Source organism: Podarcis gaigeae (genome assembly GCF_964106915.1).
Source record: "Podarcis gaigeae genome assembly, chromosome: 14".
Lineage (NCBI taxonomy): Eukaryota > Metazoa > Chordata > Lepidosauria > Squamata > Lacertidae > Podarcis > Podarcis gaigeae.
In genome coordinates, this window is record NC_139690.1 from 42,801,208 (window position 1) to 42,829,205 (window position 27,998).

Sequence of the window (27,998 nt, forward strand, 5' to 3'; positions counted from 1 at the left end):
TTAACAGCACAATTCTATATACATCTACTGAGAAGGAAGTTCCAATGAGTTCAATAGGGCTTCTTACTGAGTACACAACTGCAGCTTAAGTTGACTCATCCAATAAGATAGAGTGTACTGTAATAGTGAAACAGAAAGCAAATGATTCCTTTACAACTATTCTAATAATTTATGAAATCTATCCATAAAATCCACAACTGCATGCACTTTTTCTCATAACTTGAAGCTTAAGTACTTAATTACAATATTCTAAGGTTTCTGAAACCTCCCAGAGATTTCATAAGGAGACAGCAGCACTGGTACAATTCTTTTCCATTGTATTTTCAAATATTATTAGATTATGTTTCTAATATAACAAAGCACAGAATCATAGAACTGTAGACATGGAAATGACACGAAGGCTCATCTAGTCCAACCCTCTGCAATGCAAGAGTCACAAATCAAATATATCCAAGCAGTAATACAAAAATAAAACTTTAATAGTACAGGAGGAAGTAATTTACCTCTTGTGTGATTGGTGGCCGGAACTGTTTGTGCAATTCAATGATTATCCTCAAACAAATAAGTACATTTTCTTCATTTTCAGTCTAAGTGTAGAGGGAAAGAACAGATTTATTATTTCACGACTGAATTCCTGAACATTTTAAATAATGTTACAGTAGTCATAGTTTCTGAATTATTCAGAAAAGTGTATTTGCTTCTGTAAAACAGTAATTCCTTAAAAAAAAAATCTTTGTTGTCATTTTGTTATGAGAGAAGAAGCCCAAGATACATAGAGACTTTTGTACATGAAAATGTTATATAGATGGTATCTAACACCTAGTAGATTGCCAAATACGCATAAATCAAAATCGAATAAATGTTGGAAATGCAAAGAAAAAGAAGGTACTTTTTATCATATGTGGTGGTCTTGTAGTAAAGTTAAAGCTTACTGGGAAATGAGATATAATGAACTGAAAAAGATGTTTAAGGTAACATTTGTAAAAAAAACCAAAACCAAACAGAAGCTTTCTTCTTGGGAATTATAGGTGTAGAACTACCCAAACAGTATAGAAATTTATTTATGTATAAAAGAAGGGAAATGGTTTATTGAATATTTACAAACAAATTGTAAACTGATAAAGACACTGGCAGGATTACTGTAATAACCTGCAGTTTCAAAAGAACATATAATCAAAATAGATGAATAAAAGATTAAGTTGTTAATTTGGAATATGCAGGAAATGATAAAATAAATTTAAGGAACTGCAGAAAGAGGAGGAAGGAAGTCGAAGTTTGAAATGTTAGAACTATTGTTAAACTATTGAAATGTATATATACATAAAACTATAAATAAAATTATAAAAAAAACCATACAGACTTTTTACAACAATGGGGACAATAATAAAACATAATAAATTAGGAAAGGAGGAAGGGAAAATCAGGATGTAGCAAAAACATGCAATGCAGCTTTACACAGCGATCATAGAGAGGAATAAGAAAGTAGGTTAATCTTCTACAAAACCTCTCCACACAAGTAACCTGGAAAATTGGAGCTTTGGTGCATTTTGCATCTCAGTTGACAAATGATTTTTTTTTTTTTAATGCCACATAAAATGAAAACGGTATATTTTTAATTTGCCCCTAAGAGCTCTCATTCACTGCATTGTTTCTCATATACAAGCACATTGGAGTAACAGAACAACACGTGACATTTAAACAGTTTTCCATCACTTCTAGTTATCTTTCCAGTTATGAAGTTTCAAAGGTAGGTAAATCCACAACAGGAGTAATTCTTTAAAAAAAAATGTTGCTAAGATTGCATTTTTAAAGTACAGTACCTCTAGAAATCTGAACATCACAGATAAGATATTTTTGGTGTGCGGTCGAAGATGTTCATTTGTTGGTATTCTATGGATTATTTCCAGAACTAATTTTCTCAGTTGCTGTCGAGGGATCAAAGAAGAAAGAGGGTCATCAACTCAAAATGTGTAACTCAGTGAAAAGTCATATGGTAAAGCCCTAACAGCTTGAGGAACACATCAAAGAAAAACACACAAAGAAAATCCCAATATGCATTAATAACAAAGCTTCCTTCTGGTTTGCCAAAAGGGCTCATTGAAAGACAAAGCCTGAGAGAAAGAGAAGAGTTCGTTTCAAAATATACCTGTGCTGGCTTTTCCTGCAAAAATTGAACCTCTCCATCCTGGAGAAAAGTAAGGAAGCGAGGAATGATGTGTTCCAGGAACGTGGAATACTGCTGGGATGACGTCACATTCTAGTAGGAGAAAACAACGTTTTAAGGATCCTTATTTCAAACATGTACGCGATGTGGAATTAAGTATTTTAGTGAAAGCATGGCAGTCAAAGGTTTCATAGCCAATCACTTCAAGCTGCTGCAGCTACTAAAACTAAACAAGCCAAAAATTCTTCAAATTATTTTGCTCATTTTGAGGTCAATGCATACATATTGCCAAGCTAGAATAGAGGGCTGTGCAAACGGCCAACTAACTTGCAATCCCATTGCCTCCTTCCCAATACTTGAACTTCAGTGTGTTTCAGCAAGCCCACCAAAGTTAGTAGCCTGCTCCCCTTACAAAAGAAAATTTACTAGCATACTTGTGATTTGCCTTGCAATGCTGGCTGCAAAAAAATAGAAGCCCCCACCACTGTAACCAGCTTTGAAATGCAGATTACTGGCCTCTTAGCAGAATCGTTTTTTAAAACAAAAACAAAACCCACCAAGCAGTATAGCAGTGGAATGATGGAGGGATCCAGCCATGCTCCACCAGTTCACTGTGGTTCTGGGTTGGTTAAGGAGGAAGAAATTTTCCTTCCTCTGTGGCCAGAACAGGAAACCAAGCAGACTGCTGAAGGAGAGAAGAAACAATCTGTCCCTCCTCCACCAGATCAAAACTCACCTGTATGGTATACCTGGTGGGCTATGGCTCACAGCAAACGTGTTATACTCAAGGATGGCTTGATTTGTGTCTCTGCACCAAGCCTAAGTAGATTTGGGGGCGTGGGACAATTTTAACTGTCCTGATCAGATTTCAGTTGGGTGGGTCTCTAGTAGAGAAGCCACCATACACAATTATTGTTGGAAATCTCTCCACTGATCTACAATGTTTAGATCAGTAAGACAGTGATCTGATTTTTGTTACCTCAAAGTTTTCGCTGACTTCTTGCATCATCTTCAGCTTTGTTTCATCAGCTACAAATCAAGAATGGAATAATAAAAAGATAAAACGTTAAACGACATGTTTGACAGATATTGAAGAAATGCTCTTTGACCGCACTCCAAGAAGCAGTCAGATCTTATCAGTTTGGCTCTCATGACCCAAATTGTGAATTCCACAAATCACAACTCTCACTCAAACACACCTGCACTCGTCCATCTCCACGCAGTCACACACAAGGTTACTTTTTCAGGGTTCAAGAAAATATTTTTCATCATTTTGCTTCTTCATTAAAGCAAAGCTTAAGGTGACGGCGGAGTTTACTGAACCATGGCCTGGTGCAGACACAACTCTGGCTCACTCCAAATCCTGATTTCTTGGTCAGGAACCAACCTCAGGCCCATATTCCCTTCACTCTCCAAAACAATTTCCTTTTCTCCCTGAGGACCTTAATCACAGTCTAGCATTCACTCTACAGCAATGCTACTACCTAAAGTGAATACTAACCAGGTTTGCTCTTCACCCCAGGTTTGCAAAGCCACTTCAAAATTAAGATTTCACACTGTGGTAAAGATGGGGACTCCTGCCAGCATCAAGCATGCTCAGGATTGGTACAGATAAAATTCAAAATTGTGCTTAAGGCCAATAAGAATTCACATATGACAGGAATTATGAAGGTTGAGCAGATTCCCAAATTTAGGTTCTGATTTGCAGGCTGCAATTTGCAAGAGACAATGATATGTCTGCACTAGGCCAGTGTGAATAACTTGTCTAGCAGAGGAAGCAAAAATAGAAGAAGAAAAAACCTGAAAATAAACTTACGTGTATTGACATCCGTTAGAGCTGCCACAAACTGGAGGTATTTTTTCATTAAAGTGGTTTGGTCAACCACAGTGGGTCCTTGCGTTGAAACAAATGCCATTTTTCCCTTGTTTGAATGTAAGTTATCACTTACAAAGAAGAGTTAAAGACCTCAAGGATCAGTCAGCCTGTTAAAAACAAAATGCAAAGCTACTTTATCATACAATAATAATAATTTATACCCCACCCGTCTGGCTGGGTATCCCCAGCTACTCTGGACAGCTTCCAGCAAAATATAAAAAATAATAAAATGTCACAAACATTAAAAACTTCCTGATACATGGCTGCCTTCAGATGTCTTCTAAAAGTTTTGTAATTCTTTATCTCCTTGGCATATGATGGGAGGGTGTTCCACAGGGAGGGCACTACTGCTGAGAAGGTCCTCAAGGGGTGGACCTCAGTGTCCAGGCTGAAAGATGGGGATGGAGATGCTTCACCAGGTATACAGAAGCTCCTTCTGCTATACTGAAGCCTGGTATCAACACACACATAGTGGGCTACCAAGATCACCCCAACCATCCACATAGGATGCTTCAATTGCCCTTCATGCATTGAATTTCACCTTTGCATAAGGAACGGCTCACCTAGGTCCACACAGGAGCAGGCCTCTGGCACACTATCTATATAACTCAATTTTTGCCATATAAGGACCCAAAGCTCCCATTACTACATTTTGCAACCAGCCGAAATGTCCAAACACTTTTCAAAGACAACCAACCCCACACACTGCAGTAATCTAACCTGGATGTGGCCATGGCATGTTGAACCGTAGTCAGATTTCCTAAGAAGGTACTCCAAGCCTATGAACACTGACTCAGGTGTAAGAACCACTGTAGAAAGTGGACTGACTTCTAAGCTAACATGCTTGGGATCCAGATGTAAAAGTGCCTTTTCTGTACTTTTCTGAGAGTAAGCAGAAGCCAAAATGTGACTGCAGAACAGACTGACGTAATGGCTGTATACTGCCTGCGCTTCAACCTATGGAGGGGGAAACAGAATTACCTTAAAATGAGCTAATGTCTTCCTTCCTTGCATGTGTGACATTGAAATAATTATTTGGGGACTGAAATGAATTCTGCCCACTCTGTTGTCAAATACGATTGACAAGTTTTAAGGGTGGGGCATATGTGCATCCGAATAAAATGTTTTAATTTTCCTCTCAAAATATTTGTTATATAAATTATTATTTATATCAAAAACTCCTATCCCAGTTCTCTCTTCCAAAAAGAAGTTGCTTGAAGCAATTTTGGAGAGATAAAAAGAAGCACAAAAATAGCAATGATCAATTATTTAAAAACGCCATCACCGGCTTAAAAGCAGCAGCAAAGGAATAAAGACACAAAAAGCCAAAACTAATAATAAGCATATCAAATTAAGCAACAACAAAAGCAAAGGCTTGTTTGCAAGGAAATGACTTCAGTTTGCCATATATTTATTTTGTAGGCATTCCACTGCAGTGGTTGGAAGTCCTTCATTAATCATTCTTAGGGATACAGTGTTTGGCCAGACAAGACGGTCAGCCAACATGACGCCCTCCAGGTGCTGTGAACTACAACTCCCATCATCTTTGACCAAGTAATGGCTAGTGGTCAAACATTACGGCAGTTGTAATGTCTGGAGGGCACTAGGTTGGGAAAGGCTACTTTAAAAACACACGGGCTTAGACCCAGGAACACACAAGTGCCACAAAGGATGCCCACTTCTGTTCTAAAGTGCTTGGTATGGTGCATTTGTGTATCATCTCTAGAACTAAAGCCAGTGGGATTCTTTACGTGAAAACTAATTACACTTAGGAACATTTCCATGCAATTGCTCAATCAATGTTTATTTAATTAGGTGACAGGGTAATCGTTCTATTTAAAATATATTAAGGCTGTAGCCAATGTTAGTCCTACTCAGAATCAATCCACTGAAATTGATGGACATGATGACTAACTTGAGTCCATTAATTTCAGTTGTGTCTACACTGAGTAGAACTTCGTTGGGTACAACCCATCATGCAAAATATTATTGGAGCAAAACCAGTTGTTGTTGTTGTTGTTAAAAACCTTGAAGACCTTAAAAAACTTCAAAGACTACTGGAAAACTTCTAATGCTTCAATTCTCCAATATCAGTCACTGGCCACAACACAACCTGGGCAAACGTGATGTTTTCAATTGGTAACCATTCACATGCATTAAAATAGCTGGGTTTTAAACAATATGCAGTAGCATGGGAGCATGACTGCAATCACTGTTAATGCAGGAGAAATCCTGCCATTTAAACAAATACGTTTCAGCACTGGGCCAACTTTTTGCCACTGAAATTTACACGCTGAAATTCAAAAAGCAACATGTCTGGTCTAAGGCAAACCTTAGTGCTGTAAGGAGGATAAAGAGAGAAAGAGACACCCCCTGTTTGCCAGGATACAAATTTTGACAAGTAACGATATAAATGCTTCCTCTCTCCTGCTCCATTCCAATTCAACATGAGATCTTATGTTGAAGGGTGGTATATAAACAAACAAACCCTTTCTATATGAAAGCTTGCCTCTGTTTTAGACTGTTTGCCATGCCTCTCATCCAAACAGACCCCCTGCCCATATACAATCTACAAAACCTCCACTGTCAGAGGCACTATGCCTCTAAGTATCAGTTGCTGGAAATTGGCAGGATGGTAAAAGTGCTGTCAAGCTCAGGTTTGGCTTACAGACTTCCCACTAGTCCCACTATACGAATAGGATGATGGACTAGATGAGCCCCTGGCCTGATCCAGCAGAGCACTTCTTATGTCCTTAGTCCCCCTAAACTGCTCTCACTTCACTTCTCTAAAGGAGCAACCCATCTGGGACCCCAAGGGTCATCCAGTCCAACCCCCTGCAATGCAGGAATCTCAACTAGATCATACCTACGGAATCTTGCAACCACAATGTGCCAGGTCTTAAAAGGAAACACAGCTGGTTGGACTTCCTTGGACTCCCAAGTGAGCATGCATGGTTCTACCACACAACAACCCTGCAAGGAAGTTAGGCAGAGCAGCAGCTGCTTGCCTAAAAGTCAACCAGGGCAGACCTGAACCCAGATCTTCACAATTTTAGTTGAACTGGCTCCCACAGGAGGCAGCGAGGGCCACCAAGTCTGCTACCCCGGATCCTTCCATCCTTACCCCCACCCCGTTCTCCTTTCACATAAGACGCACGTACTACGTCATCTGCACAACAACCCCCCTGTGAGGTAGGTTAGGCCGAGTGGCAGCGGGGCAAGTGGGGATTCGAACTCGGAGCTCCTCGGCGCTCAGCCCCTCAACTTCCTGCCCCGCTCCAGATGCCATGAGGACTCCATCTCCCATCAGCCTCAGCCAGCGTGAGCAGCGGCGAGGCATGACGGGAGCTGTAGTCCAGTAGCCACCCAGCAGGCGGGAGCGCAGGTGAGGGAAAAGCCGCTCTAACCACTACGAGGCGTCAGGGGCCCCTCAGCGCCTTCGGCTGACTCCTCCCCCTCGCAGGCCACGCGCGCAGCGGCGCACCAATCCCCGGCGCCCGTGCGCTCGGCCCCGCCCCTTTCTTCCCTCCACAGCAGGAACCCCGCCTCCTCCGGCCTCCCTCAGAAGCTCCGCAGCCACGCCCACTTTCCTCTCAGAACGGGAGGGGGACTCGCCTCGCCCTCCTTTCTTGTCCCCCCTCCCCTTTCCCCTCGCCCCGTTTCCTCTCCGTTTTCCCCCCTACTTTCCCCTCACCAGTCCAGGCCGCGCCGGCTCCTTCATGCCTTCCTTTGTTGCCTCCGCGCAGCAGCTGTGGCCGGAGCAGCGACGGCGGCACCAGCGGCGCATGGGCGCCTCTCCTCGCCTGCCCGCCTGCCTGCCTGCCTCCCCCTGCTGCTTGCCCACCCCAAAGCGGAAGCACACGAAGCGCCACTTCCGGTGCGCTCTCCTCGATATAGAGATACGAAAGTCAGAGCGAAGCGCTCCTACCACTTCCGGCCTCCCGTCGAAAACTGGCTTTCCGCTCTCTCAGGGCAAAAGGATTGTCAGAAAAAGGGGCGGGGTTCATCAATGAGCGGCTGAGAGCCAGAGCGGCGCAGCTTCACGCCATAGAGATTCGGAGCCTCCAATTGTTCACCGGAAGTTTAGGTTGCAAGGTCGTTCTACAACTTTTCCTATATTTATGTCCGTCCCTCTTCTTCCACCAATCAGCGCGCTGCTGTCTTCCCCCCCCCCCTCGCTTCCCTCGGCGCGCAGGGCAATCCTATGCAAACAGTGGGGCGCGCAGGGCAATCCTATACTGTATAGATCTTTACTGGGAAGTGCTTCTATGTTTGGTAGGGCGTGCTCTGTAATAAGAGTGTGCAAAGTGGTTGTGTAGACCTTATCTTCCTTTTTTCCCTCAATGTTAAGCATCAAAATCATACCTATACATCAATAAACTTAACAACAACAACAAAACTCCCCCCCCCCACCTCTCACCCGTGAATTTAACGAAGTACATTAAACAACTATGGTCCATGCGTAGATGAAACATGCCAGTTTTATAGATTGTCAGACAGGAAAGTAATGAAAGGAAACCATAATTCCATACAATTGTTGGGAGTCTTGAGTTCCATTTGGAGCTTACATATATTTTCTAAATTTCTCCATTAATGCTGCCACTGTCCATACATTTTGTCTCCGTATGGAAAGTTGTAAGTACCCTCAATTTTTCCAGTTTTGTGCAATCAGTTGTCCAGCTGCCACAAACAATAATGGTATTAGTTCCTCAATTTTCAAGAAAAGTAAGGCTGCGATCCTAACATCTCGTACTGAGCAGTAAGCCCCATTGAATTCAATATGCCATACTTCTAAGTAGATGTGTATATGACACTAGCGTTACATGGAGAAAGGAAGAGTAGAGATTATAATTCTACAGTACAATAAATTTTAATTTCACTGCTTTCCTTGAATCTGATCGTTTTAGGCACGCCATGCTCAGTCACCCTCAATCTAACACCTGTGATGTGGAGATATTAATATTGACAAGCCTTACAGGGTTGTTGTGTGGATGACTGTAAAGCTACTGTATGTGATACTTTCAGCAACCCAGAGCAGGACTGCAAATCTGACTGGCTGGGGCTGATGGGTAATCCAAAACATCTCTCCTAAAGCATTAGAATATTATTTAACTTTCATATTTAGTCATCATTCATAATTGTATCAAATAAGGTCCTTGTGTGGCAGAATAAATGAAAAAAACACAGAAGGATGCTACAACTTAAAAACCAAAATCAATTAGAAAAGGAATATGTATAGGAATGTGAATTTTTTATTTTTGAATGTTTGGTATTTAGTTCATTTCCTAAGGATGGAGTGCTAGCAACCTGCATTCTGCATCATAATGGAAATAAAGATGTGACCTGCAACAAAATGTTGCAGTGTAGCGGAGCAGTTCAATGTTCTACTCAGTCAGCCCTGCCCTCTTCCATTCCATCACCTTTGCCATCCAGTTTTTCATTCCTCCTCCTTCCTACCCCTAATTTTAGGGACAGGTGAATCTGTTGATTTCAGATTTTGCCTATATTCTGTGCTTCCTGTATGTTCTCTAAAACTCAATAAAGTAAAGATAAAGGTCCTTTACTTTAGGTCCAGTCGTGACCTACTCTGGGGTTGTGGCGCTCATCCCGCTTTACTGGCCGAGGGAGCCAACGTACAGCTTCCGGGTCATGTGGCCAGCATGACTAAGCCGCTTCTGGCAAACCAGAGCAGCGCACGGAAACGCCGTTTACCTTCCCGCCGGAGCGGTACCTATTTATCTACTTGCACTTTGACATGCTTTCGAACTGCTAAGTTGGCAGGACCAGGGACAGAGCAACGGGACCTCACCCTGTTGCAGGGATTCGAACCGACGACCTGATTGGCAAGTCCCAGGCTCTGTGGTTTAACCCACAGCACCACCCGCGTCCCTCTAAAACTCAATAAACATAATTCATTTAAAAGAAAGAAAGAAAGAAAGAAAGAAAGAACAGCAGTTTTCCCCAGCCACAATATTCTTGGGGTTGCCGTTTCTGTATAATATTTTTGTTTTGCTTTTAATCTAAAACAAAAACAAACAAACCTAGGAATAACATTTCTGCAGGGATAGGATGTGACCCGCATCTGCAGCGCAGGAACAATGTGCAAGGTGCAGTACAACCAGCTTGCCCTTAGGGGGCAGCACTTGCCATTGATATTTGGCCGTCTCCTCCTTAAGGCGAGCTAGCACAATTGAAGATGAAGCCTGAGTGCCGGAGCTAAGCAATTGCCGGAGCCAAGCCGATGACATTTCCTTTGGAAGCTGTTTTCTAAATGGCCCAGACACTTGCCTCTCTGAGCCTGCCCAAGGTAGTTTGCAGTGTGCTGCTCCTTTGCCATGTCAGATCAGCATCAGGTAAGACTGGTCAGCTCTTTATGTCTAAGGGAAGCAATGTGATTTGTATACTCTGAGATGCAAACATGCACCGGAGATTTTATTCTGCCAGCATCCCAGCACAAGAGCATGGCTATAAATATCAAGGTGTTTTGGCTGGCTGGCATACAAGGGGCTGCTGCATTAAAATCTAGCGTTCCACATTGCACCGTTCATTTCCATTATATTCCAGACCTCTAGAAGAAGGGCAGGCAAGAATTGCCTTACATCTCAGGATCTGGTGGGGTTAAAAGATAATAAATGGCACCTGAGTTGGTGGACAGTGACTGTCTGAAGAGCTGGCTTTTTGCAGCTCTGACACTGATGGCTCTATGTTCTGCTTCTGTGCAAGATGGAAGAAGGCGTGGCAGGAGTTTCTCTCACCCAGGACATTTCCCCATTGGGGGAAAAGAGTGAAAAACAACAGTTCTACATCAGAAACTTTAATCCTAGGGACAGGGCCTCTGAGAGGAATTTTGAACGTTTGATTTGAACATCTTTGTTTACGCTGCAATACAGATGAGGAGAAAGAATTCACATTGAAACATTATTTTATATTGCAATGCAGTTCAGGCCATCAGAATACATTAGTATTAGTTTTAGAAAGGTAGATAAACTTACTATTCACTTTTTTTAAAATGCTTTTCCGGCCTTTTTGTGGAAAAAAATTCCAATCACCATGTGAAAATTGATTGTCCAGGCAATGTTTGTTTGGTTCAGTAGCCTGGCCAAATCCACAAGATGTTCCTGATTGTAACTCTTTATTAGCTTGCTTTTTGTTAAATGACCTCTTTCCAGAAGCTGCTGCTGCTGCTGCTGGAATTGTTAATAGTATTCTTCAGCTAACGCAAACATTTGGAAACAGCCCGAGTCCATACTCTGTTAACACGCTGAACAGATCTAATGGCTTTAACTTTACAGTTACAAAATTTGCTTTACGTACAGAGGGCAAATGTCACCTTTCTTTTCCAAAGTCATCACTATTAAGGTCAGCAGGATATTGCTCTGATAAAGCTCTGGGCTCAAATACGGCCCTTGAAGCCTCTCTCTGTGGCCCTTGGAATTCTTCATTGGCTACACCCACTCCGACAGGCCCCACACCCTTGAATGTTTTCACCTGCCTGGACTGTGTCCGTGAATTGTGGTGGCTCTCTCTTGCTGGAAGCCAAAGAGAGGTTGTGTGTTTGTGTGTGTGTGTGTGTGTGTGTGTGTGTGAGAGAGAGAGAGAGAGAGAGAGAGAGAGAGAGAACACCTCTGGCTTTTGCATAGCTGGCATGTAATCTATTGTATGAAGGTGACTATCTCATCAATTTGCTCTGCCCATGTTGGCATCTGGCCCCGTTCACCATTGACGTGTGGCCCCCACATGGTTATGTATGGGGGAATGTGGCCCTCAGGCTGGAAAATGTGTGCCCCGCCCCCGATGCACAGAGGACAGGGGAAATAGTGGTCCAATATTCATTTTATTTATTCATGTGTTTATTGAAATTGAAATACTTTATTGTCACTTGTACAACTTGTATACAGCAAGATTACACGAGCACCCCCCACTCAGCTCTCTTAGTCTTAATTCCCCTCGTTTACTGACGCACACGCACCAAACCCGAAAGTCAATTTCTCTGTTGTTATCTTTTCATTCAGCAGCCTAACAGCCCATGGATAGAAGCTGTTCTTTACCCTGTTGGTGCGACTAATCATGCTTCTATATCTTCTGCCCGAGGGCAGGAGATCCATAAAGTGCCGGCCAGGGTGTGAATCATCCCTGAGAATTTTCCTCACTCTCCTGAGGCAACGTTCTTCCGCTATTTCATCCAGCGGATTCACGGGACAGCCCATAATATATTGTGCTGTATTCACCACCCTCTTTAGGCACTTCCTATCAGTTGATGTCAAAACAGCGTACCACACCGTGATGCAGTATGAAAGGACACTTTCTATTGCGGACCAGTAGAAGGAGATCATCAGATGTTGATTGACATCATTCTTCCACAATACTCTGAGGAGATGGAGTCTCTGTTGGGCTTTCTTAACCACCTGGGTTGTATTGATTTTCCAAGTAAGGTCTTCACTGAGATAAACTCCTAGGAATTTAAAGGAAGAGACTCTCTCCACACAGCCCTCCCCGATGTACAGTGGGGCTAGTTCTCCTCTCTTCCTCCGAAAGTCCAACACCATCTCCTTTGTCTTGCTGATATTAAGGTGCAAGTTGTTCCCTAGGCACCATGTAGATATTATAATTCCCATCTTCAAACTATGTCAAGGCAGTATAAAAAATATACCGTACTTTCCCGTGTATAAGACTAGGATTATTATTATTTTTAAAGTTATGTTAAAAATTGGGGGCGTCTTATACATGGATAGTGTATCCCCCCCCCCCATTTTCTTAATTTGGAGTCGTCCCCCCCAAAAAAGTGGGTGTCTTATATACAGGGGTGTGTTATACACAAAAAAATACGGTACTAATAAAATCAACAAAAATCATCCATATACCATATACCAATATGTTACGTTCCCTGCCCATTTTTTACCCTCCAAGGTTTGGAATCAAGTGGCAGGAGAAAATACAGTTTCTCAAAGAGCTGGCTTTAAATAGCTTGCGATTTATCACACTCCTGGATTTGTTCATCACACTGGTGTGTTAACATTTGTCATCAGTTATGGCAGGGTAAAGGAACATTAGGAATCCAGGCAATGTGGTACAGTGTATTTCTCCTTAGGTGAGAGAGAAAACTCTGCTGAGTCAAAGAACTGGCCTGCTGGTCTCCAGAAGAACATTTTGTGGAAGGTCTTGTAAGCTCAAGGATCACATTTATCATTTTTTATTATTAACATTTAACAAAGAAAAGGAAGGCAGAAGGGGGGGGGGAGAGAATTAAAGGCAATAAAAAACAGAAATAATATATAAATAATATCCATAGCAACCAAAAAAAAAACCCCACCATTCATTCACATTACAGATAAAATGTGTCTTAAGGTTAACATCTAAGTTAATAAAAGCCCTCCAGATGTCCAGATCAGCATCAACACAAAATTAACACCAGGCTCGAAGTATAAGTCACATTTATCATTTGCAGTTTTAAAGCAAGATGAATCCATCCAACTAATGTCTAACCAGTGTTGTTCATTCTCAAGTTGTCGCCTGCCCTGGGGTTCAGGCAGGGGTCTCTCCCAGAAAATATTTGGGTTCAGAAGGAAAATCTACCCTTCATTTATTTAAATACAGTGGAACCTTGGTTCTCAAACTTAAACCATTCCTGGAGTCCGTTCGACTCCCGAAACCATTCAAAAACCAAGGCGCAGCTTCTGATTAGCTGCAGAAGCTTCCAGCACTTCAGCGGAAGCCGTGTTGGATGTTCAACTTCCGAAAAACGTTTGAAAACCAGAACACTTACTTCCTGGTTTTTGGCATTCGGGAGCCAAAACGTCCAAGTACCAAGGCATTTGAGAACCAAGGTACGACTGTAGTACATGCACAGCTTAATGCCATATTGCATAAGCAGCATTCAGTAGGGATAGAGCATGCATCATAAAAGTCACTTAAAAGTAAGAGCAAAACTAGGAGAAAGAAAAACTTGAAATGCCTGCTGAAATAATAATAATCATGAAGTCTTCCCCAAGCCCTGGGTGTTCAACAGGGAGGGGTCCTATATGTTCGCTGCAGGGCGGAAGTTTTGCAAAACTGGGACCACAATGCTGAGTACATAGCTCCTAGTAGATATGAGCTGTGCATCTGAGCCACAGGGAACCACAAACAGCAACTATGAGTTCCTCTATGGTGTGCCATAGCTAAGGCTACAGTCTTACCTGGGATCCCACTGAATTCAACAGGGCTTAAATTTACTTTTAAGTCAGTATGATTAGGATTGCACTGTGAATTATCGTATACATTGATTTTATTTCTTCAGTCCTGTATGACTTGGACATTACCAATGACGGCCCCATCACGACAGAAGCACAGGCTATGATTCATTCCACGTTGCGTATGAAGGATGGAGGCAACTCACCCATTAGTGACCGGAAGTACCATTTCAAGTGGGTTTATGCCCCTTTGACTTTGGTAGAGATCTCCGAGCATGGCGCGGACTCCACAATTATAGTGACCAGCCCATTTCCAGGAGTCTTTCCTGTTTCCATTCAGGTGACGCATGCAGACTGCTGGCTCTGTCAGACCATTGCAAGAAACCTAACGGTGTTAGAGGTGTCAGGTAAAATATGCATATTTTATTATGTTTTCCTGTAAGAGAAGGGGGTCTTGTACAGTGCTTCTGAAGATGCCCTACAGGGCCAGCTCAAGGATGAAGGGGGGCAATATCTGTGGTGGACTCTCCACCCTTGCCTGTGACCTTGTCTACCTGTCCATGACTCACCTGACTAGGGTTTCCTTGATGGCAGTGGCTGGATCTGGGAAGCCACTGGCCATGTTGAACTCCCACTAAGTCCAAGAACTTTGCAGTGCTGGTTCTCCTAGGCTCATCACTTCTTAGACGCCTCCCAGTCCTTTCTGACTCTAGGACAGCCTTCCCCTGTGACCATTGCCTTTTCAAAAAAAACAACAACGTATTTTTTGCCCTATAAGGGAAATGTGTGTGCGTCCTATGGGGCGAATGCAGGCTTTCGCTGAAGCCTGGAGAGCGAGAGGGGTCGGTGCGCACTCCAGGCTTCAGGAAGCTATCCGCAAACCTTGGGAGCCCGTGGGAGTTCCCGCCGGGTTCCCAAGGCTTGCAGACAGCAGCCTACAGCCCGAAACCTGGGGAGCGCACCCCAGGCTTCGGGCAGCTCTCTGCAAGCCTGGGGAGCCCGCGGGAGTTTCCGCCGGGCTCCCTAGGCTTGCGGATTGCAGCCTGTTCTGGGAGCTGGGGTCAGGGGAAGCTCGGGCTTCCCCCGCCCCAGCCCCACGCCTGGGGGGAAATATATATTTTTTCTTTATTCCCCCCCCCAAAAAAAAAACCCTAGGTGCACCCTATGGGCCGGTGCACCCTATAGGGCGAAAAATACGGTACTTTCTCAATACAACTCCAAAGCTCATCTCTGTTGCTCACCCACAAAATTGACGAGGGCCCTCTGCCATTGCCAGGCCTTGGCTGAGGTGAGCCAGGGATCATGGGACCAACCAGTGGTAAGGACCACACAAGAACCACAGGGTGAACAAAGAAGCAGCAAGCCATAAGTCAGGACTAAAGTACTGAATAGCAAAGTTTGGGAGACACAGCCAAGCTAAGGATGACACTGTTGCATAAGCAATGCTCAGCTGGAACAGGAAGTTCTCTTATATTCCTTCCTGTCTAAGAGGAAGGGTGGACAGAGAGATAGAATTGGTCTGTGCGGCTACTTATTGCGGTTGGCTTCCATTCGGCCCACTTTTTAGTCTCAGCCAATATTCAGATTCCCCCCCCCCCTCCTTTGAAATGTACTTCCCCCTGATGACCAACTTAAAGTTTTAGTTGATACCATGTACCAATTAAACTTGATCAAAGCTGGGGAAATCCCAGTATTTGCCTAATGAGATATTTTCTCATTAGATGGGAAGGTCTTTGAGAGAGCTTCAGATGACTAAATATATTCTTTGTATTTTCCCCCCCGACAGAGTTTATAGTAGGGAATCTGTCAATTACCCAAACAGAGGACCATGAGGTATTTGACAAACTTGACTCCCGATCTCCAACAGGCGCCCTGACCCGGGTATCATTCTTACTTCATGACCCAAGTAATTATTTCGAGTCAGCTTCATTCACTTACAAATGGGATTTTGGAGATGGGTATGTCCCTGTTTTTTCTTTCCCTCTCTTTATTTATACAGATTTTAGCAGAGACCATTATTTATATGCCTGTACTAATATATCCTTACCAACAGACCCCACCACCACCACCACCACAAACATCATTTCTCAACAGGTGGACCTCTGAGATCACGCTGAATGATAACCACACATAGAGCATTGCATTGCAGTTATGGAGAATTGAGGTTACCAGGCATGAATCACTGTGACTAGACTATCCCTAGCCAAGAACAATCGTAATTGATATCTGGTTTTCAACATTTCAATATATCACCAGCTAAACATTGTGCCATACTGATATATCACGATATCTGAAATAAGATTATAGCTATGAAGAGGCTTTGGCTGGCTTCACGGTTTTTCCCATATCGTGATTTTTGCATAGCACACGCGCGCGCACACACACACACACACACACACACACAATCATGAGTTGCAATATATTGCCAGGTCAAAAATTATGAAACCGATAGCACAATATGGACTTCAAAACAGTTTTGGATTATATATCTCCCAGCCCTAGCCCTAGATCTTCATTTCAGAGGGATTGGAACATGTCTAGAATAGACGCCTGACCAATTTCTTTGACATAAGAGCCACTCAACCACAGTGCTTCTGACCTCTAACCATGCTGGCTATGCTCAGCCTCCACAGCTAGGGACCCTAATGCTTCTGAATACCAGCTGCTGGAGGCCAGAGGATGGGAGGGTCCTTGTATGCTCAGATCCTGCTTGAGGGTTTCTCACAGGTTGGCCACTGGGAGAAAAGGATGCTGGATATGTCATTGGCCTGATCCAGGAGGCTCATCTCTTATCCTTAGGGTTCAAACACAGTTTATTGGCCCTGATCCAGTCCACCACTGAATCCATGCAACAGTCCAGATGGCGTATAGTCTCTTCTTACTCAGATGTTAAAGGTGCATAGGAAGCAATTCGTGAATGAAACCATCAAATAATATGCCCACACAAACACTGTGTGACAAAACATTGATTTCCACTCTTTCCCCATCACCTGCAGAACCGAGATGACAACAGAACACCCCACCGTCTACCACAATTACCCTACTGTTGGGGTTTGCACTGTGCACCTGGAGGTGACAGCAGAATGGAGACAAGATGGGACCAGGATGGAGCAACGAAGGAAGATGGTCCAGAAAACAGGGCATTTTTCTGCTGCGTTGGAATTGATGGGTAATGGCAGGGAAAAGCTAGGCACAGCCTAGTGCTATGCTCAGCATCCCTTTTGGTCTGTGAGGAACACAAGTTCAGGAAGTCTGATCCACACACAAACACCACCCGAGTCAGTTTGGTCTCCTTTCCTACAGATCAGTGATCACTGACGCCTCTTGGGATTGGCAGCACAAAAGGCAGGGAAACCAACAGTGAGCAGAGCCAGAGTCAACAAATTCTATTTTTGTCCCCATCCCCCTCCTCCCTGCAGAGTTCTACAAGGGCGACACTGAGGCAGAGGAGGAAGTCGGCAGGTAGGACCACTGTTGTAAGAGGTCAGACAAGAGGAGCTGGCCGAGGGCAGCCTGAAATTGGCAGGAGAGCTACAGACTCTTGAGTAGGCTATGGTACAGGAACAGTCCACAGCATTCAGTGTAATGCCGGGTTGGTTCAGAAATCATCATCATCATATTTTTTTATTTATACCCCGCCCATCTGGCTGGGTTTCGCCAGCCTCTCTGGGCAGCTCCCAACAGAACAATCAAAACACGATAAGACATCAAACATTAAAAACTTCCCTATACAGGGCTGCCTTCAGATGTCATCTAAAAGTCGGATAGTTGTTTATTTCCTTGACATCTGATGGGAGGGTGTTCCACAGGGTGGGCGCCACTACCGAGAAGGCCCTCTGCCTGGTTCCCTGTAACTTCACTTCTCGCAGTGAGGGAACCTCCAGAAAGCCCTCGGCGCTGGACCTCAGTGTCTGGGCTGAACAATGGGGGTGGAGACACTCCTTCAGGTATACTGGGCTGAGGCCGTTTAGGGCTTTAAAGGTCAGCACCAACACTTTGAATTGTGCTTGGAAACGTACCAGGAGCCAATGTAGGGCTTTCAGGACCTGTGTTATGTGGTCTCGGTGGCCGCTCCCAGTCACCAGTCTAGCTTGGCAGAGATCGAAAGACACAATGTTTGTGTGTTGTCCTTCCCAAACTGGCCTCAGATGTTCTCGCTTGCTGAATTCCAGTTATCTCTGCCCATCGCTAAAATAAAGTGTGTCTAAGCTCAGGCCCACCGGGAAGGAAAAAAAACATTCTTTAGCCTGGGCATTCTTCCCCTCATCTCAGCTGTGAGGATCTGGTTGAGATGTGAGAAAAGCACTTTGCACATGCTTAACTGTGCTCACTTTGCTGAGCGGGGAGGTTGGGTTCCCTTTGTAAGGAGGTCTGTGGCACATTTTGGAGTATTTGCATTTGTTTGCAGATATAAGGGTTGTGCGTAGGTGGCTGTGCACAGCTAAAACCAAATTCTGTTGGCAACAGATTTAACCCTTAAGTTGCCAGCCGAATGATCCCCGCTGTTGTGCTTCCAATGTTATCCCTCTCAATTTGCCCAGAATACTAATTGCATTAACACCAGCACCGAATGCTCTTCCTTCAAAGCACAAACTTACGGTTCTTAACCTCTCTACCTCAGATGCTGTCAGGGGTATTAACATTGTCGGATCCACAGAGGCTCATGTGATGGAAAACTTAAATCTATCACTGCATATCCAAGGCAGGTAAGCAGCCAGCAAAAAACAAAACAAAAACACCTATATCAATCATTCTACTTTCCCTTCTGATCTGCTATTTGCATTCTCCTCTGGGGTTTCCTAGGACAACAGGCACCTCCTGAAGGCATAGGAAACAGGAGCTGAAATGTGTCTCAGTTGTCTCTTAAGGAATTCTCTGGTGAGTGGGTGGTTTGAGGAGCATCCCAAGTGCCAGACAGAAAGTCTTGGGAGGCTGGATTTGGTGCCTGGACCCAAGGATTCAAGTTACAAGAAAGGAGTTTCCAACTATAATAATAATAATTGGTTATTTATACCCCACCCATCTGGCTGGGCTTCCCCAGCCACTCTGGGCAGCTTCCAACAAAATATTAAAATACAGTAATGCATCAAACATTAAACAGGGCTGCCTTCAGATGTCTTCTAAAAGTCTGGTAGTTGTTGTTCTCTTGGACATCTGGTGGGAGGGTGTTCCACAGGGCGGGTGGCACTACTGCCTGGTTCCCTGTAACCTGGCTTCTCGCAGTGAGGGAACCGCCAGAAGGCCCTCAGTGTCCGGGTAGAACAATGGGGGTTCTGACTAAACACCAGGATGAACTTTCTGAGAGTTAGAGCTGTCCGAGAGTGGAACAGTCTCCCTCGAGAGGTGGTGGGCTCTCCTTCCTTGGAGGTTTTTAAGCAGAGGTTGCATGGCCATTTGTCATGGATTCTTTAGCTGAGATTCTTGCATCGCAAGGGGTTGGAATGGATGGCCCTTGGGGTTCCCTTTCAGCTCTATGAAATCAAGGGATTATTAGATCAGAAGTAAACACGGCCAAGTGCATTGATTTCACTGGGTAGATTACGCCCCGGGCAGCAGGGAGAAGCAAGCAGCTAACCTCTGAAGGATGAAGTAGCTGGTGTTTGCTGTCTGTACGGAGGTCCAAAGAGCAGGAATCTGTCCCGAAACGCAGCAGGACAAAGGTCTGTTGTTGACTCTTCTTCAAGACACAACAGTCACATTGCCGGCCAATATCTGCCACATCATCTCTCAAAACAGTCGCTGAGCTAATGAATCTGGAGCGGCGGCTGTTTTTGGCTCTCTTATCCATTTGCACTGCCAGCCAGGTTGTCACGCTTCTGCTTTGGCAGAGGCAAGAAAATACGTAGTAGAATGTGTGCGTAGGAGAACATAACAAGAGCTCTGCTGGATCAAGCCAATGGCCCATCTAGTCCAGGATCCTGTTCTCACAGTGGCCAACCAGGTGGGATCATCTTCTGACGTCCTTGAGAGGTCCGGAGGGTGGCAACACGAGAACGGGGCCTTCTCTGTAGTGGCTCCCCATTTGCAGAATGCTCTCCCCAGGGAAGTTCACCTGGCGTCTTCATTGTACACCTTTAGGTACCAGGCAAAAATGTTCCTTTTTAACCAGGCCTTTGGTTGACCTGATTGACATCCTATACCCTTTTAAAATGTGGCTATTTGGGAGGGGGGTGTTATTTAGGTTATTGTTTTTATTTTAATTTTATATATTGTGATCTTTTCTGTGAACCACCCTGAGACCTCCAGGTATAGGGCAGTATATAAATTCAATTAATAATAAGTAGTAATAATAATAATATGCACATTTCCCACTAACGTACACATTTAAATGCATACTCCACCCTGGTGTGTGCATTTTTGTACACATTTTACTTGGCTGGAGAGCTGCATTGGAAAATCGAGTCAGCACATGTCAAAAGATCCCAGTATTTCGGTTCACGCATTGTTTTGGAAACTCCCCGTTTGGTAGGCTTGTCTTGAAATGGGAGAGGAATCAAATTTATCCTTTATCCCTACCTGGGAGTAAGTCCCATTTCAGCTTGATTCTGAGTTGGCACTCAGAAAATTGCAGCACCAGCCACCTAAAGCAGAATAGAGCTTTTGTCCTTCTTTCTTCCCAGCCTGCCTCTCCACTTGTGCTGGTTAATCAAGACCGAATGCGTTCCGCTCGACAGGGACCACTGCCACCTGGTGGCGATGAACGCTACGCACTATAATCTGAGCCACGTCTTCAGGGATGCTGGGCAGTACTGCCTTAGCGTGCGAGTGGAGAATGGGGTCAACATGTTGCAGTCGTACCAGGAGATTCAAGTGAGGCCATCAGGTGAGAGTTAAGAGAAAAGCTACTCCACAGTTGGAAAGCACACACACACGTGTGTGTGTGTGTGTGTGTGTGTGTGTATACAGTGGTACCTCACAAGACGAATGCCTCGTAAGACGAAAAACTCACAAGACGAAAGAGTTTTTCATTTTTTGAGTTGCTTCGCAAGACGAATTTCCCTATGGGCTTGCTTCACAAGACGAAAACGTCTTGCAAGTTTGATTTTCAATGCATTCCTATGGGAATCCGTGCTTTGCAAGACGAAAAATTCGCAAGACGAAAAAACTCACAGAACGAATTAATTTCGTCTTGCGAGGTACCACTGTATACACACACACAAACACACACACACACATTAGGAGAATTTCATTTATAAAAAGTCTCTTGGCCACCATTAGGGTGCCTAGAACCCATTTTCACTGTCAATTGTTGTCAATTTCCATACAATGGGTATATAGTTCAAGAGCCTATTCACTTCTGAAAATCTTAAATTTTCCTGTAGTGTCTTGCTTCTGTTGAGCAGCACTTTCTCCCCAAACTTAGTGTGGGACACAGTAAAAGCATCAAGGAAGCATTGTCCATATTACACATCTCCTAGAAGGGCTACATTAGATAGGGAGTCCAATAGATTATAAATAGTATTTTCTACAGTATAAGTTTTGGTGTGTGCACCAGTGCTCCTTGCTCCATTTCAACTGGGCCCTTTACATTCCTTTTTCTCCTCCTGCACAGGAATGATCAGCGTAATTGGGTGACCCCATTGGGTTCCAATATTATGAGAAAAGGGGCTTACGTTTATCCACTTCTTCCACCCCTTGCATAATCCTACACACACCTCTCTATCTCTCCCTCCCTCCCTCCCTTTCCCTCCCTTCCCCCCTCACACACACACTTTCCCCTTTTTTCCCCTCAAGTGCAAAGCCACCACAGTCATACCTCATGTTACGGCCGCTTCAGGTTACATGTTTGTGGGTTGTGGACCACGGGAAACCCAGAAGCACCGGAAAAGGCTACTTCCGGGTTTCTCCCCCCCAAAAAAATGTTTTTTATTGATTTAAGAATACCAACACCAACCAACAAAAACATCAAATCTTATTACATATTACGGGTATATATATCCTACTATATGATCCATAGAGCCATTGACTTCCGTCCTTCCCTTCCGCAAGTTTTCTTATAGGCTACTTCCGGGTTTCGCCACTCGCGCATGCGCAGAAGAGCTAAATCATGCCTGCGCAGGCATGGAGCTTCAGGGTGTGAATGCTGCGGGTTGCGGAAGTGCCTCCGTCATGGATTATGTCCACAGCCCAAGGTTCCACTGTAATTCCGTAATCTTTCCTAAGGAGGGAGTTGCTCTAACCACCCAACCATTTTGGTTCCCCTTTCCTACACCTTTCCCAGATCTACAACAGGAGTGCAAGGAACCATCAGGCCCAGGGGCCAATGCGGCCTTCATGCCTCTCTACCTGGGCCCTCAGAACTCTTCCCACAAGCCCTGCTTCATACCCTGAGCATTTTTGTCTACCTGGAATTCCTCACCAAATTCTGATTATGCTTCTGTGGACGGCAGCTTGAGAAGGGCGTGTGAATGTGTGTAGAAACTCGCCCTGCTGTACCAAAGTCAAATGTGCATAGGTTGCTCCACCCACTCTGGCATCAGGCCCCGCCCCCCACCACTGACACGTTGCCCTCAGAAGGTTCCCAGAAGGCAATGCGGCCCTCGGGCTGGGGGGGGGGGGAAATCACGCTGCTCATTTTTGAGTTGTGGCAACAGGAGCTGGACATAGAAGCCCAAGTGTGGTCACACACCTTAGATTCGTCCAAAGGCGTTGAGATGTTTCCTGTTAGATTTCCAATCTAAGCACCCTCTTTCTCCTCTTCTCCAGGCATCCACCCAGCTTTCTTAGCGCTGCCTTGCATCACCCTTTTATCAGCCATGCTGGGATTAGCTGCCTACGTGACGTTCCGCAGCAGCACACAGCAAAAGGATCTTGTGGAGGTACTTCCCTAAAGGCTGCTATGCTCACATTGGGAGCTGAGGAACCCAAGCCAAATTTAATCTTACTTGGATCACAAGCGGGGCCTGCAATGAAATGTTGCCCAGCTGTTCAGGATTCCTGCCACTCTGTTCCATTCCTCGAATCATGTTCAGGTCCGAGGCCAGATCCCACAGAGCAGGCAGCCAGGTCACACTGTGTATGACCCCAGACTAGCTCCAAAAGCTGAGAGGAGACTAAGGCTTTTAAAGCATCTGTGTCCCAGACCACCTTCTCTAGGCTCCACCCTCTTGTGCATGACATTAGAGTCTCTGGCCTGAAGACAAGTCATTCCTCCTCCACTCCATAGCCTTCTATGGCTATGTGCAACTCAACTGATGTGCGCTGGGAGACATTTGGCTTCTCAAGCTTGGGGAAACACCCCCTCAAAGGTCCTGGCTCAGGCATGAGAGGGTGCTCCCATGGGCTCCTGTTTATCAGTCCCAGGCTCTTGGCTCTTGGCTATGACTCCATAGCTGGAGACTCTGCAGCCCCTGACTCTGACCCTTGATCGCTGCTAGATCCTGTGGTCCTGACACCCCATGTTCCCCATGTTAGGATCGTCCTACTCTCATATAGGACCCTGGCAGAGACACATGCTTGATTGGCATGTTCTCTCCCTCCTGGTCGGTCGTTCGGGAGCTTCAAAAGCTTTCTTCAGCCCAAACATCCCAGCGACCAATGCCAACAGACATCGGCACACTTATGATCCTGCAAAGTATTGGTAGTTTGTGTAACAGAACTCAGTAGCTCAGCATTTTGGCTAATCTACTTTTACTTACATATAATACACTTGGAGCATTCTGACTTAGCTCCTTCCTCTTTCTCATCAGACAACAAAGAGAGAAAGAACAAAGGACAATAGTCCTACATTCCAGAGCACAGTAGTACAAAACATCCTGTCTCCGTCACTTCCCACTCTGTGGAATGAAAACATACACCGTCATGTGATAGACAACAATCTCATGACTGCAAACACGGAGCAAGAATCCTAACGCTCCCCACCAACAGTGAATCAGGCCAGGCTGAGTGGCAGTGATTGGACCAAGGTCACCAGTGAGCTTCATGGCCGAGTGGGGATTTGAACCCTGGTCTCCCAGGTTTCGAATCCAGCACAGTAGCCGCCACCCTACATAATTCTTCACAGAATTAGATGCATTGCTGAATGCATCTGGCTGTTTTCAAAAAATGCAAACTTACATGCATACTTAAACTTCTCTAAGCCTTCCCGGGGAGGGTTGGTTTGTCACCCGAGACATTCTTGGAACCGGCTTTGTCTTCCCCGTTGTCGAAACGCAGGTTGCCGATTTTGACTTCTCCCCGACGTCCGACACTTCACCTTCTGGCTCCAAGTGGAGCTGCCATCAAATGTGTTGCGAAACCTGCTGCCTCTGGCCATCTCAGGAGTCTTGTGAGACGATCCGAGAGCATCACCGCCTCCTGGGCCCTTTGTGTGAGCCAGTGAAAATGTACACCATGTGAAGAACAGGAGCTTCGTTTGTCATATTCTGCTGCTGGCTTGGCCTTCTCCTGCCCGCCGCCTCTCATCTCCATGCAGGGGTGCTGCATTGACTATCCGTATCTTTTGCTGGTGCATGAAAAGTTGACATCTGTGCTAGGGCCCTGGGTTGCAGGTTATTTCACCAGGTCACCTGAAAAGAGCAGACTTGGATCTGCACTGAGAATGCATTCCTATGCAGCAGGGATGGGGGAGCCTCAGCCCTTTGGGCCAAATGTGGCCCTGCAGGTATCTCCTCTGTCTGGCCCTTGGGACTGCTCCGCACCTTCCTTAAGTGCTTTTGCCTTGCTGGATTTTGCCCTAGAACTTCCATAATGCCTCTTGCTTGCCTAGATGAAGAGATGTGCTTGCGTGTGTGAAGCATGCCTGAAATGCATCCTGTTGCCAGATGGCAAGAGCCATTGTGCTGCTCCACCTCTGGTCATGCCCACTTTTGCCGCTGGCCACGGCTACCCCAGACATGCAGACTCTGGAAGGGCTGTCCACAAGGGACTGTGTCCCTGCAGCTGAAATAGTTTCCCCACTGCTAGGGCTGGGCGATATATCGATATACAGTGGTATCTTGGTTCTCAAACTTAATCCGTTCCGGAAGTCCATTCCAAAACCAAAGCGTTCCAAAACCAAGGCACGCTTTCCCATAGAAAGCAATGCAAAATGGATCAATCTGTTCCAGACTTTTAAAAACAACCCCTAAAACAGCAATTTAACATGAATTTTGCTATCTAACATAGGGTTACCAGATGCAATCTGGGGGCACTTTTTTTTTTTTTAAGCTGAGTAGCAACAGGGAGTCAGTAGTGGGGATGGTGAGGCAAAAGACCCTGGGCTTAAGCACACATGCATATTGTATAAAGGTACAAAGCCCTTATTTTGCACCCTGTGAAACATAAATGCACAGAGTTTTTAAAAAAACTGGGCAATGCCTGCCCACCCAAGCCTCACCCGATCTGTCAAAACAAAGGGGGAAGGGGGCAGGAGATCTGTACCACCGGACATCCCCGGTTCATGCAGTGGCTGGCAGCAGCGGGCAGCTCCTGAAGCCAGCCAGAGCCAACTGCGCTACCAGTCTGGCTCCGGGCTGCTGAGGATGCCGCTGCCACGTTTCCCTGGGACAGATTTGCAAATCTGGGGACATTCCGGGGATGGAATTTGTCCGGGGACAGATTTGCAAATCGGGGGACATCTGGTAACCCTAAAATTCTAATGAAACCATTGATCCATAAAATGAAAGCAATAAACAATGTACTGCAGTCACACAATCAATCAATCAATCAATCAATCAATCAGTAGCTAAACTGGGTTCCACACTGTCACAAAAACAAAACAAAAAAGAGCTGCAAAAACAAAAACGGAAAAGAAATAGCAAAAACAGACAGACCTCAGTGTAACACTCAAAATGGAAGCATAACACTCAAAACAGTAGTATGGCACTCAGATCGGAGGTGTAACACTCAAAACGGAGTACATTTGGCTTCTGAAAGAGGTTCGCAAACCGAAACACTTACTCCCAGGTTTGCAGTCTTTGGGTTCCAAGTTGTTTGAGTATCAAGGCGTTTGAGAACCAAAGTACCACTGTAGTGTCCAAAACCGGTTTCATAACTTTTGGGTTGGCAATCTATCGCAAAACATGATATATGTGTGTGTGTGTGTTATGCAAAAATCACAATGTGGGAAAAACTGTGAAGCCAACCAATGCCTCTACGTAGCTCCATCCTTATTTCAGACATAATGATATATCGGTATATATTATGATTTTTGGCTGGGAATATATCACGATGTTGAAAACCAGATATCGCCCAGTCCTACCCACTGCTAATATGCAGGCTTACTGAGAAGCAAGTTCAACTGAGATCAATAAGACATACTCCACAGGAGGTACATTCAGGATTGTAGTCTAAAATGGCAGGTTTTGTTTTTGTTTATTTTTAAAGAAAATAAATGTATGCTCTATCTATCTCACACATATATATGGCACTCATATTGTGTAAGTGTCACACTTTAGTCAGAACTTTGAATGCTTTTATTTGTAGGATTGGGAGGGGTGAGGAATGTGATTTTGCTGGCATTTTAGTTTGCACTTTTTTGAATGGAGAAGCCAGCTAAAACGCAGCTACCCTTTGGAATTTGAGTGTCTCCAAATCTTGCAGCTCTGTTCTGCAACAAAGAAGTGTGTACAGCAGTGAAAACAGAAATGCATTCTGTCAGGGAGTTGTTTGCAAAAAAGAAGACGTGCAGCTTAATCAAAGTTGCGTACAAGGATGTGTTTATTAGGGTAAAATCGCACGTAAAATGCTGCTGAATTTTCATGAGGATTTTTTTTTTTTAGCAAATGGCTGCAGATATGAACTGAATGTATGACTGGAATACTGAGAAACAGAAGGAAACAAAAACTGATAGATCCATCCATCCCTATTGCATGTGTTCCTCTGCAGCCCATGAGATATACTTGACCACCATGTTTTGTTTTGGTTTTTTTCATTTTCAGCCAAAATCCTAAAGGGGGACCTTGCCCACCCCCTCTGCTTTCTACATGTGTGCCTTTGGATTGCCAATCAATATGCTACGTATCTGAAGGAAACTTCTATTTCCCTCCTTCCTTCTGTCATGGAACCCAAGGTGGCATGGTTCCTGGATGGTCAGCTGTCCAGGGACTGACCAGACCCAGACCTGCGTAGCTTTAGCAAAGTGGTGACCTCATTTTCCTCTTCCCGACAAACCAGACATTCTGCTTCTTACCTTGCCTTTTGCCTCAGCTCTATTAATTATGTTCATAAAAGGCATCTAGCAACCACATTTTCACTGGTAGATCTCACTTTAGAAGAAGGACGCTTCCAGACACTGCTTTGATAATGGCACAAAATGAGAAGGCACTTCAGTGAAGAGGTAACTTCTACCACCACCTCTGCCGGTCTACTGTGCCTCTCCTCAGGCATATTGGCAGGCATCCATATGTACTGCTGCAATCAGAATAGGGATAGGAGGTCCATTGCGAAAGGAAGGAAGGAAGGAAGGAAGGAAGGAAGGAAGGAAGGAAGGAAGGAAAGAAAGAAAGAAAGAAAGAAAGAAAGAAAGAAAGAAAGAAAGAAAGAAAGAAAGAAAACGGTACCAGAGCCGAGGGGGAAAGCCGCCATCTGGTAACTTACTTCCTTGTAGCAGGAACCAAGGGCTGTGTTGAGGATGTTATATGGCTGTCAAGCCCCCAAGCTGTCGAAATGTTGTTTATACTTAACATAAAGACGTCACATTTCAAAAGAAGACCTTGAAGTGCATTCTGGGATGTGCATTTCCAGCAAGGAAGGCACCCACCAGAGATTCCCTCTGACACCCGTCACAAACGAAAACAGAATAGGCTCTGCCACCTCTGTTTTACCACTCACTGCCTCAATAAAGCAAGTTCTGGTGCCCTTAAAAAAT

The 27,998-nt window shown here is 44.7% G+C and overlaps 2 protein-coding genes across 8 annotated transcripts in view; one reads left to right on the forward strand and one right to left on the reverse strand.

Annotated features, from left to right (window-relative positions):
- Positions 1 to 7,910, reverse strand: part of TRRAP (transformation/transcription domain associated protein) — a 163,684-nt gene extending 155,774 nt beyond the window's left edge. For 2 of the 5 annotated variants that reach the window (XM_083711196.1, XM_083711193.1), the window contains exons 1-6: positions 7,724 to 7,894; positions 3,981 to 4,147; positions 3,144 to 3,193; positions 2,147 to 2,257; positions 1,821 to 1,925; positions 504 to 587 (exon numbers count right to left, since the gene is read on the reverse strand). In XM_083711196.1, the coding sequence (XP_083567322.1) occupies positions 504 to 587; positions 1,821 to 1,925; positions 2,147 to 2,257; positions 3,144 to 3,193; positions 3,981 to 4,080 (450 nt within the window). In that variant the 5' untranslated portion in view covers positions 4,081 to 4,147; positions 7,724 to 7,894. Of the gene's footprint in view, positions 1 to 503; positions 588 to 1,820; positions 1,926 to 2,146; positions 2,258 to 3,143; positions 3,194 to 3,980; positions 4,148 to 7,723 lie in introns of all 5 variants that reach the window. The other 3 variants (XM_083711194.1, XM_083711192.1, XM_083711195.1) reach the window with 2 other exon arrangements.
- A 2,194-nt stretch (positions 7,911 to 10,104) lies between these two features.
- Positions 10,105 to 27,997, forward strand: TMEM130 (transmembrane protein 130). 3 transcript variants are annotated; one of them, XR_014557789.1, is made up of 9 exons: positions 10,105 to 10,393; positions 14,317 to 14,616; positions 15,996 to 16,167; positions 17,206 to 17,378; positions 18,831 to 18,915; positions 20,830 to 21,032; positions 22,916 to 23,028; positions 24,365 to 24,643; positions 27,821 to 27,997. XR_014557789.1 is itself a non-coding variant. In XM_083711669.1 (8 exons), the coding sequence occupies exons 1-8, from the start codon at positions 10,312 to 10,314 to the stop codon at positions 24,545 to 24,547; spliced, it is 1,311 nt and encodes a 436-aa protein (XP_083567795.1). In that variant the 5' UTR covers positions 10,105 to 10,311; the 3' UTR covers positions 24,548 to 26,905. The 3 variants fall into 3 exon arrangements, 1 of the variants encoding a protein (XP_083567795.1); XR_014557790.1 differs by lacking the exon at positions 27,821 to 27,997 and adding an exon at positions 25,816 to 26,905 and having other exon boundaries at positions 24,365 to 25,316; XM_083711669.1 differs by lacking the exon at positions 27,821 to 27,997 and having other exon boundaries at positions 24,365 to 26,905.
- Position 27,998: the final 1 nt, after the last annotated feature.